This window comes from Pseudonaja textilis, chromosome 1 (assembly GCF_049901715.1).
Source record: "Pseudonaja textilis isolate UNSWEBS1 chromosome 1, rPseTex1.2, whole genome shotgun sequence".
NCBI classification, from domain to species: domain Eukaryota; kingdom Metazoa; phylum Chordata; class Lepidosauria; order Squamata; family Elapidae; genus Pseudonaja; species Pseudonaja textilis.
In genome coordinates this window covers 242563269-242575484 of record NC_141990.1, presented here as the reverse complement: position 1 = coordinate 242575484, position 12216 = coordinate 242563269, and the positions used below count along the sequence as shown (strand labels likewise).

Genomic DNA, 12216 nt, shown 5'->3' with positions numbered 1-12216 from the left:
TAATTTCCATCCATTGTTTCTGGCCCGCTGTCTGGTGCTTTGGAAAATAAATTGACCCGCTACTCTTTATATATCCTGACATCCATAATCTCAGAGACAAGAAGTAGCATCTCCCATTATTACTATTATTATTTTTCTCATTGCTCCCACAGCGACTAATTTAGACTGGATTTGCATTTTTATCCACCTATATTGAGTTATTCTCAAGGACTTGGGATAGGCAAATATTCTTGGTATCATCGCAGCTATTCCAAGTAACACCGCCTTTTGCAATTGATTAACGGGAGTTTGGTCAGTGCTGATCATGTTCAAGTGGTACTCCAGGTATTTTGGGATTACACCCAAAGCACCTATTATAGGCACTATCTTGCTTTCTTTTGCCATAATCTTCTACATCTATTTTCATGTTTTTTTTATTTGTGATTTTCTCTGGTTCTTTCTGTTCTCTGCTATCTCCAGGTCCACTATTCAGACATTTTTGTCTTTCTTATCAACAATTGTTAAGCTTGAGATGTTATGTAGCAGGTTTGAATTCTAAAATCCCAGAGCATTTTTAGCTTCCTCATTTTCTATTACTTTTTCTATTTTATGGTCCCACTAGTTCTTGCTTGTGGGGAAATATTATTTCTTGCAGATATCCCAGTTTGCCATTGTTATTCTTTTATCATGTGGTTATCCTACAGGTTCTTGTTTCAAGAGGCACCTGGACTTTCCGGTTTTTCTTTGAAGACATTTTGCTTCTCATCCAAGAAGCTTCTTCAGCTCTGGCTGGATGGTGGGGAATGGGACGGTTTATACTCCTTGCAGACAGCTGCTCATTTGCATTCTTTTAGCAAGTTGCCAAGGCCACCAGGACATTTATCTGTGCTGTCAAGGTCACCTGAGTGGTAGAAATTGCTGTGCCGCCTTCTTGGAACTGTTGAAAGGACTATTTTGTAGACTCGAGATAGATGATGTCATATCCCTCTTCCTCTGTTGAGAGAGAAAGCAATTTTGATATAGATGGCCTCTTTGATCCCTCTTTCAAACAAGTGGTCCACTCTGTCCAAAATGTGGACTTTGCTGTCTACAAAAGAATGCCCTTTGTCTTTTAAATGCAGATGGACTGCTGATTCTTGTCCTGGTGGATTTGTTCTCCTATGTTGTGCCATGCGTTTATGAAGTGGTTGTTTTGTTTCCCCAATGTATAGAACTGTACATGGCTCACTGCATTGTATTGCATATATCACGTTGCTCGGTTTGTGTCTGGGTGTTTTATCCTTGGGTTGGACAAGCTTCTGCCTTACTGTATTCTTGGGTTTAAAGTGTGCACATATGTTCTGTTGGCTGAAGATGTTTCTGAGTTTTTCCGCTATTCCTGCAACATATAGAATGACGACATTGGTTCATTTATTGTTCTTTTTTTTTGTCTGTTATGGAGAAGCGCCTGCTGGATCTTTTGGGGGATTTGATGAAGGCCAACTTGGGATACTTGCATGTTCTGATGACTAGCTGTCTGCAAGGGGTATAAATCCTTCCATTCCCCATCATCCAGTCAGAGCTGAAGAAGCTTCTTGGATGAGAAGTGAAACATCTTCAAAGAAAAACCAGAAAGTCCAGTTGCCGCTTGAAAAAAGCACCTTTGGGACTGAGAATTTCCATAGACATTTATCGTACGGTTGTTTGTAGTCATCTTCTAGCAGCAGCTGACTGGATGGTCCAATGTTTCTTCAGTTTCTTTGCTGAGGCAACATTTGCTATTTGTTGCTTTCTTTTCAATTCTAGATTTGTATACATTTGTTGTTAAGGCTTAATCATGTGCAACCAGAATTAGCCCCTCTATCTCTTTCTTAATCTTTCATACTCTTGGCCATTGCCAGGCCTTTTTAGTATCTGCTTTGCCAGCTTGTTTTTGTATGTATTGGCCATGTAATACTTTCCCTTGCCATGTCTCTTTTTCTTCTTCTTTTCCTCCCCTTCTTCATCTCCTTTATCCAAGCTGCATTTTATTGTATTTCTTTGTGATGTCCCATAGGTATACCTAGAATTGCATTGTTTCTTCTTTATCAGTTGTTGGCTGATTCATTGCAGTCTCTCCATTGATGGGTTTATAGAAACATTTGTGGTTCGACTGAAAATGGAGATTCTGCCAATAATATGCAATTCAACCTTCATAGCTACTGATTTTCTTGGCTATGAATGTTACTTTTCTGCTTTCCAGTGCTTCAAGTTATTATTTCCAGAACTGGTTCATTCTTTTTTAGAAATCCTCTTCTTGTTGGACTTGATCTTTAATCATTGATCATTATTGTTTTCAATCCCTGTGTATTTGTGACAAGTAAACAACTTTCTTTCCAGTAGTTCTGAAGTTGCTGACCCTGTTTGCTCAGCCAACAGTTATGAGTTCTGTAACCCATTTGTCTTCTGATGTTCAGGAACTCCAACACTTAGCACAGTACTTGTTGACCTGGACAATGATTGATCCATTGTAGGTTTCTGTAAGTTATGGCTCACTATATTGTTTGTGGGAAAGACATTCTTCATCAAGAATGATGAGACCTGTCCAGTATGTTTGAACCTCTTACATAGTTCTCATCTTCTTCAGAGCATGAGTGTCCATGACCATGTTAAAATAATGCCTTGTTAGAGATTATGGTTCATCATACAATCAGCTAGATGTTCAGACTGGATTTTTCATTTTTATCTATTCAATATAGAGGTGGATGTTTGATGGTGTTACAGATACTGTTACAGGATGGAAGCTGTTCCAAGTAAAGCTGCCTTTTGCAATTGACTGAAGAAGATTTTGTCAATGTCAATGATGTTCAAGTGATGCTCCAGTCTCTCCCTCTCTCCCCTCTCTAGCTTTCTCTACCCCCTCCCTCCCTCTCTCCATCTCTCTTTCTATTTCATGTTTCTGGACCTCCCATCTCCCTCAAGCAGTTGTTTTGGGATTGCATCCAAAACACCTATTACTATTGGTATTACTTTTGTTTGCTTGCTTTTGCCACAATTGTTCAATTTCTGTTTGCAGCTCTTTGTTCTTGTCTCCAGCTCTTTTTAGTATCATCATCATGATCATCATCATCTACAAGTTCATTACAGTGACAATGAGTGTACAGTTGGAAGATCTGAAAGATCAGGTTAGGGACAAATTATTATGGAGAAAATCTATGTGATTGCTAAGAATCAACAATGATTTGATTGCACACGATCCATCCATAATCAATCAACTAATCAATATTATCTAGTATCCTGAACTGATTCATTGGTTGCCAGTGTACTTCTGGCTTTAGTTCAGGATGCTTTTTATGATCTATACAGCTGAACATAGCATGCAGCCAAGTTATTTGAGGGACTGTCTCTTCCCAGTTACATCTACCATCCCGTTAGGTCTGTCAGAAGATGTATATTAGGGGTCCTATCTACCAAAAAAATGTCATCCCAACAGGTCCCTTTCTGTTGCAGAATCCACCATGTAGAATATTATTCTTTCTGAATATTGGGTCCTGCCCTGATAAATTTTGGAAGGCCCTTAGTACATGGTTTTGTCATTGTACTTTGAGATCCAGAGGTGGTATGGAGTCTGTCATGCTGTCTATACTAGCAATAGTATAGACTGCACTCTGCTGCAAATTAACTGTTATGGATTATGGATTGTTTTGATTTTTTTAATGGTTTTTATTTTAGTTGTTTACTTTTTACTATATATTTTGCTTTTTTTTTTATAGTGAGAGCCACCAAACGTCATATATGTGAGATAAGCAGCTGTATATATTGAATAAAAATGTATATATGGTCATATTTCCATGGTTTGTGGTAGGGCATCTATGCCTCTGAAGAATTCAGAAGCATACATAGAAACATACCAGAGAGTTTTATTCAAAGAAGAGATGGAATGAAATACATTTTGTTTTCTGTGCAAAAAGCAGTACATAAGGAGAGAATGAATTAGTCTGAGTCACTTCTTATGTAATACACTTTCTGCTTGCTGACTTTATTCTGTGGGCAGAAATGAGGAGTGGATACAAATAGTAAACAGCACTGCAAGCTTAGGGCTGTTAGAGTTAGTTCAGCATTTTCAGAATCACCTTATGGTATGAATGCTTTGTTAGTGATCTGTAGCATCAGTACAATTTGACCTGAATCAACCTGGATATTGATGAGCCATTTAAACTTTGCAATAGTACATAGTTATTTTGTTGTTGTTGTTGTTGAAAACTATTTCTTAGGATAGGATTTGATGAAGGGTTTGGGCTTCAGTGTACTATTTGTACACTGCAAATTGGAATGTGCGAATTGGAATGTGTGACTGTCCTGTTGCTGTGATCTTTTCCTGAAGCAAGGAGGGAGGTATGTGAATTGTTGATGTCTAGACTTGATTTGTTCTATAAACATAAAGTCGCAGTTTAGAAGCAGAGAATTGTAGGGAGTTCGGAGGACATCTAGTTAGATGTCTCTCTGCTTAGTGCTTGCTATGAACTGAAGGGTGCAACTGATTAAAAATACCTCCAAACTAGGTGTCTTGGCTGCCTTCCCCTGAATATAGTGAAGTTTTTAATGTCAACCTACAATGTGCTCTTTGTATTATAAGAGGAAAAATTATAGACAATTCTAATGCATTAAAAGCAGTAGAAAAGAGTGATTCTTGTGGATGTCTAATTCTCACATAAATCAAGAAAAAAGGAAGCTTGGAAGGAGGAGAATTTGCCAATAAAAGTTAAACCACTACTCTAGAATTGCATACCTGGCTAATGCGATATAAAAGATTCTATACTTTATTTTTATTTAACAAGCTAGATGGTACAGAGACTTCAGTAGAGATATAGTTTGTATGAACAATATCTGCACTAAGCTAAAGTGAGATAACCTTGGCTGAATATCTCTATATTAAAATCAAAGAAGCTGTGAAAAGCAAGCTGCTAGCTATGGAATTGCTTATCTTGCTTGGAACTGCCGTCAAGGCCCGCTGGTTTTTTATGTGCTACATTGCATTTACAATGCATGCTTTCATTGTCAAAACAGCAGGCATTTTTCTGTGTACTTTCCTAAATAAATTAATTATCACCATCATAGTCATCATCATTTTGATCTGCCTGTCAACAGGCCAGCCTGGTCAACATCCTGCCCCCAGATTTCATCCAGAAGTGAAATGGAGCTGATCTTCATAGCAGAATTCCATCACAAATTAAGCAGTACTACCAATTTAGGACAACTGAAAGCCAACATTTTTGTCTCTTGTTGGAGGAGTGGGTAGAAGGACGAAGGAAGTCCTGTAGAAATGCCCATATTTAAGATCCATTTAAGATGAAATAAAATGATTAAAAAGCAGACTAAGTCAACAGTTGTGAACCATGATTGCAGAACGTGTTTTCTTCATGTTTATTTTTAATTCATTTTCTTCATATTTATTTATAATGTGAATCTGTTGTTTGGACCTATGGATGAATTGCTAGGGGGGAAGCAGAGAGAATCTAAAGATTCCACAAATAATATGAAATATTTTCATACTTCAGACACTGTATAGAATTACTTAATCTGGCTATTTTGTTTGTACCAGGAAAGATCTTGCTATTATTTGGTGACTTCTTGAATTTTGTGTTTTCTTGGGAGAAATGCATACATATATGTGTAAGGATAATTTGGGAGGCAGTGAGCATGTTGGAGTTTTGACAACATACCACGTGCTATCACAAAATGCCTTCTTTGGAGGACTTTCCTGATATGGAAATGGCTGCTGTCACCATTGATAAAATAGTCCATTACCCAAAAGGCGAATTGCTGAAGTTGCTCCTTTTTATTGGCTCTAGCTTCTCTACCAAAGCTGTGCAAAGAAATTGAAAGAAGTGCTTTGTCAAGCACTTGAGGACAAAGGCCACTGTGGCTGCCATCTTGATTATTTTTTTAACTCCTCTCCCTTCAGACATCTCTGTATGTAGGTAGTCTTTAACCAACAACCATAACTGAGCCCAAAATTTCCATTCTTGCTAAGCAAGAGAAATATTAAGCACATTTTGACTCATTTTATGACTTTTCTTTTGCCATAGTTGTTAAGTGAATCATTGAAATTGTTACGTGAATAACATGGCTCTTAAGTGATTCTGGCTTTCCCATTGACTTTATTTGTCAGAAGGTTGCAAAAGCTGATCACATGACCCAAGGACATCGTAAATATGAATCAGTTGCCAAGCAGCTGAATTTTGATCACAGGACCACAGGGGTGCTGTGACAGCTATAAATGTGAAAAATGATCATACGCCACTTTTTTCATTGCTGCAACTTCAAACAGTCACTAAACATATGATTATAAGTTGAGGATTACATGTATTATAGAAAGTTTCCCTGGTCATTTTTTTTCTTAGCTGTATTTGAGATGTGTGAATTTAGGATGTTTGCAGGAGCTGAAGCCATTGTACTGTATCTTGTGTAATGTTTTCTATCTCTGCAGCGGGGAATATTAGGCTGTTTCTTTAGAATATATACCCCATGGAAGATTTATAAAGATTCTTCAAGTGGCTTACACCACAGCATTAGACCACGAATCCACAATAAATAAAATTGAAAGCCCTTTAACATAGCACGGCCATTCCAAAGAGCAAACCACAACACAACAATGAAAAGAAAAACAATGTGCAAGCAGCAGGTAGCGTAGCAATTAAAGACCCATCATATCCCCACAAATGTTTGCTAGAATGAGAAATAGAAGAGAGATGCCATTTCTAAAATAGAGCAGAAGAGATGAAGGTGGCAATTTCCAAACACTAGTATTGCTCTGTTGGGAATGTTATTCTTTGTCCCTTTGACAAGATGTACAAAGAAATGAGATAACCTGATGACTGAACATCTTGAAAAATTAAATGCTCGCTGAGATTAGAGTCACTGCTCTAATTTGAATCTCGATGTGTTTGATGTCTAGGTACAGAAATGAGGTTCGTGAGCATTATCCTATTACCTGGAAAGTCCAAAGAACTACGGTGTTTCTCACAAAATAAGGCCGGGCCTTATTTTATTTTTTATTTTTTGAGCCCTGAAAAAATGGCTAGGTCGTCTTTTTCAGGGGTGACTTAATTTCCTCCCCCCACGTGCACTCACCTCACCACGAGGCCACTTCTATCAGCTGATAGAAGAGGCTGGTGTCTCTGCCCTCGGGGAGCTTCTATCAGCCAATAGAAGCGGCCTCATGGCAAGGCGATTCTGTCCGCGGGGCACTTCTATCGGCCAATAGAGGTGAGTCTGCCCACAGGGTGCTCTAGCTGAGGCTACCTCGGGGGGCTCCTAAAGGCAAGCTTCCATCCCCGCCCTTCCCCCCATTTCTCTTCATCTCATATAGTTCAAGCGATGTGAGAAATGGTGGGGAATGCATGGTTTAAATAGGCCTAAATTTGGGGCCTTAATTTCACCTTAGGCCTAGAAAACATGCTGGGCCTTCCGGGGGGGGCTATTGTTGGAGAAATATGGTATTTAAATAAATACATTTCTGCTAAGTCTGAAAAATCTTGAGAAATTCCTGAATGGAACTATATGCATCTTTTGTCATACATTATTTATTGTGTCCCTGGATTAGACTGACAGCTCCGGTTTTATACCTTGTCTCTGCAGCATTGGCCTCATCTTATCCTCGAGCTGCTATTGAGGCAACCTTATCCTGTTGTTTTCCAGCACCTGCCAGCTAGAAAGACAGCACAGAGGGAGCCTGTCAAGCTCATAATTACGCTGGCAGAGCTCTACAGGAGTCCCAACCCACCACTAGATGGCCATTTTAATAGTGGGTTAAACTTCTGGACTGCAAATACTTTATTTTCTCAACAACCTCTTGACCTGCACAACTGCCTTGCTGCATGTTTTCATGCTGTATAACAATCCCTTTATATAAGGAGAAGCTATAAACCCTGTTAACATACTAAAAGATTTAGTGGGGGGGGGGGACTATGATGTGTACTTCTGGATTAAACCAACAAGCAGCAAGAGAACAATAAAGAAAATTATTGTCTTAATAAAAAATAGTGTTGAGAGCAGGATGGAGAAGAAAACACAGTTGTCTAGCTACGTAAGAGCCTTATTTTCCTGCCACCATGGTCATTGTGATAACTATAAACCTTCCTCAAATAGATGAGGAAGATGAGATCAAGTGTTGCCAGTGTTTTAGATCTCAACCAAGGTCGATAAAATGATGGTGTTAAAATGCTGTCCAGGTGCTTGGAGAAAGAGGAGCAGGCTGACCCTTAATCCCAGCAAGACAAATTAGCTTCATGTAATGGTATGCAGGAGGCAGGAAGAAGATTTGCATTTTAGACAACAGCTTAATAAAAGGCTGGAGGTGAGGAAAAAGCATGAAAAGTGTTTATGAGGGTTTTCTGGACTCTCCCTAGTTTTCCAGGAAAAAAAAAAGAGATCAGGGGAGGCATACTTTCAGTGTTTCAGGATTCTGTTAATGTAATCTTATAATAAAGTAGGATTAGTTCACCTGGGTATGCTTCTTTCCTGGTCTACTTCGCTAGGCTGACTATTCATAAACTATCAGATTCTGAGGTAAAACTGTCTTTAGTTCTGGATGGATTGCATTTATTGCATTATATATTTATTTTGTATTCTTACATTAATTTAGTTTCTAGTTGGAATTTATGAAGATGGGGTAATGCTGTTCCATTAAGATGGTATCTACTGGAGATTTGTCCAAATAGTAGCCAGGACTCAAAATTGATTCAAGGGTACCTCTCACTAAAGAAGCCGACCCTTTAATTAATGTTTTGGGTGTTTTTTTCAATGTTTATACTTTCTTCATCAATTTACAACAGGTAGTAACACAGGTAGTAACACATAGCCAATGGCTGATCTCAGAAAGGGGAAACAGAATAATGAACTGGAGACCATAATGAAATTAGACCCAAATATTTCCTTGAAGAATGCAATGGGTACTCAGTGCTATATTGTCAGAAAATTACATGGATGTTATTCATAGACTTGCAAGGAATTGAAACTATGTGGCAAGAACTAGTGGGCTTCAGATCAGACAAAACCATTGCATAAACATTAAGCAAGTGCTTGAACCTCAAAGCTAAGAAAAGAATATCTCACTCAATCTGCTGACTCTGAATGGCTGGAAGAAAAATTTTAAATTGAATGTATGTGTGCTCATATGTTTTTTTTACACATGACTTGATCTTTTCCGTAATCAACTGATAATTATCTGTACAAAATAAAGGACATTTGCTTTTATTTACATCACCAGAATAAATTTTAACATGAGAAGCTCAGTAAAAAATGAAAATGTTATTTCTTTCTTTACAAGCTTGATGAATCCACTTGTATTTAATCCTGGCAGAAATTAAATATTGAAGTTCTCAATTTCTGTCTTCCATGGATATAATTAAATCACTTTTCATTGTGAATGTTAAAATGACCTATTCGGACGGTAAACAAGTTCTCTATCCATTTTATTTTGGGTCTCTTCTCCGTCATCTCTTGAGTGGTTTTTTTTTTTTAGGTCCCAACAACTCTTCAGTCAATATGCCAAATGATAATAATCAACACGATCAGACTTCCTGGAGTAGGTTGTTTGCTTGCTGCACATACTAAAAATCATTATGTGATGTCACCTTTAATAACTTTATAAAAATCAGCTTAGCAACGTAGACAGATTTAGATTTGTACTGAAGGGTTTTTGTCCTAATTAACATGAGATTGATTACATCACCAATAACGTCCACATATACGCTTGCAGTATGTTGATCCGGTATGTCAAAAGATCTTACAGTTCCTGAAATAAATTATGAGGAATGACTCAACTTGTGACATGAGATGTCATAATAAAGCCTTGCATCTGAATAACAGCTCGGTGATTATCCATGACCTGACACAGATTTTGCATTTCAACCTCTCTCCACACTTTCCCCCCACTTTTTTTTTTTTTTTTTTAGTATATCAACCCTTTCTGATAGCTCATCCACAGGGAATTGAAGCATGCTTTTTTCTCTCCTCTTTTTTTACAGGGAAATGCACGGGGAGGGGGGGGGATGAGTTTAGAAGGTGGTAATATCTGCTTATATAATTTACTTTTTGAAATAATAGTAATATTTTATAAAATTAGTTACTTGGGTGACTTTATTCAACAGCGGGAAATGTAGTGTGGAAGCAAAACCCCTCTGTATTTTCCTTATTAGAGAAGGCTTCAAAGGGAATTGAAATTGTACCTGCTTTTGCTTCTCAAATATTCTCATAATTGAACCTGTGACTGTATAACACTGTGGATATTTCTTTATTCTGAATTGATTGGTCATGCCATCTAGCAGTGAGCCTTTTATCTTTTCTTCCCTCACTTATTTTTTCCAGTTATTTCGATTGCTTTCAAACACCTTTCATCAAAATGACCTCCATTTTAAAAATGGACATCAATGTATCTTTCTAAAACAGAAAAGTGGTTACATTATTGCATTTCATGAACCGTTCTTAAATAAATCTATGGGATTTCTGGAAAATTAAAATTTTATCCCATAATGAATGTTAATTAGCTACATTCCTTGGTTAAAATTTAAAAGGATCTGAATCGTTGTCTTTAGATTGCTAGACAATCTTAAAGACTGCTACAGCATTATAAATCACAGCCAGAGTGTTCATATAATGATTACAGATCCCTAATGTATTGATAGATTGATCGATTATATAACACCTATAATATTGGTACCCTAAAATTACAGTGATACAGGAAAACAGAAGAAACCAAAATCAATCCAGGGATTTTAAGGAATGCAGAATAGAAAAAGTAGTATGGTGAAAAATCACTGCAATAACTAACCTGATAAAATCTGACACGAATAAACCAGAATATTCAAATAAATGTATTAATAAAATAAAATGGCCATAAGCTTGCAGTTGAATTTGGTGTAGTTTGCCTAGCTAGAATGGCAATTTGTAACTGATATTGGCTATCTCAGAAAGCTTGATAGCCATATACTATATGCATTATTCAGATCAAAAGCAGAGAAAGTGCTTTGAGATACATGGACATGCTTCCTGCACATGTTTCACACTTTTTAAAGAAATTGAACCTTTCCCTAGCAGTTGCTTGATTCTCTGAGAATATACCTTTATGTTAAGGAACTGCTGATAAGATACAATTACATTTCACCAGTCACCTTAAAGAAGCTCCATATTTTTCTGGCTCACACAGTAATGAATTTGAAATAAAATACTTCCTTGCTTGCTCCAATTTACTCTGAGTTTCCCCCTTTTTTGGAACCCCCTTAACTTCAGACATAAATATTTCTTGGTATTATTCAGCTGAAATGTAAGACCAGAAAAAAAATACAACTTATTTAAGAAAGTGTAGAGAGGTATGGTGGAAGAAGCTGCAATTTAATTCAATAAATAAACAATAAATAGCGATAGTAATAGCGCTTAGACTTACATATTGCTTCATACTGTTTTACAGCACTCTCTGAATGGTTTACAGTGTCAGAATATTGTACCCAACAATCTGGATCCTCGTTTTACTGATCTCGGAAGGATGGAAGGCTGAGTCAACCTAGAGCCAACCTAGGATCAAACTCCTAGAAGTGGGCAGAGTTAGCCTGCAATAATGCCTTGTAACCATTAGGCTCATAATAAAGTACAACACATCCCTAGTAAACCATAAAAGTTTCACTAAGTAACCATTTTAAGTTCTGACTAAAATTGATTCCTTCTTTAACACCAATGGTGTTTGCTTTTTGTTTCTTGTTTTACAGAAGCACCATTGAAACCAGAAGAAAATCCTGCAGATGCATTCATTGATTCATCCCTCTTTGCTCACTGGGGCCAGGATCTGAGCCCGGAGAACCAACGAACTGCTCTTAAACAGTTCCAGTATTATGGGTACAATGCTTACCTGAGTGATCGCTTGCCACTAGACAGACCCTTGCCTGACTTTAGACCTACTGGGTAAGGAGCAACTTTTGGAAGTTACTTTTTTAGATTTTTTTATCTAAAGAAGAAGGTAAAAATGGACTACTGGATAATATTCTATTTTAATGGCTTGAAATTTATGAAAATTGCAGGTATGACCTAGTCAAAATGTATTTGCATTTGGAAACTATGACTTTCAGAAAGCTAAATGCATGAAAATTGGTATAATGAAATTAGCATTATTACTAGCTAGCTATGCTTATTTTCTATAGTAAATGCAATGTGCTAACAGAGCTTCTTCTTCTTCTTCTTCTTCTTCTTCTTCTTCTTCTTCTTCTTCTTCTTCTTCTTCTTCTT

General features: G+C 37.3%; 1 protein-coding gene across 3 annotated transcripts in view; it reads left to right on the top strand.

Annotated features, from left to right (window-relative positions):
- GALNT18 (polypeptide N-acetylgalactosaminyltransferase 18) overlaps window positions 1-12216 on the top strand; it is a 346908-nt gene that overhangs the window by 176854 nt on the left and 157838 nt on the right. For all 3 annotated transcript variants that reach the window (XM_026705594.2, XM_087921117.1, XM_087921116.1), the window contains exon 2: window positions 11703-11895. In XM_026705594.2, coding sequence (XP_026561379.1) covers window positions 11703-11895 — 193 coding nt within the window. The remainder of the gene's footprint in view (window positions 1-11702; window positions 11896-12216) is intronic.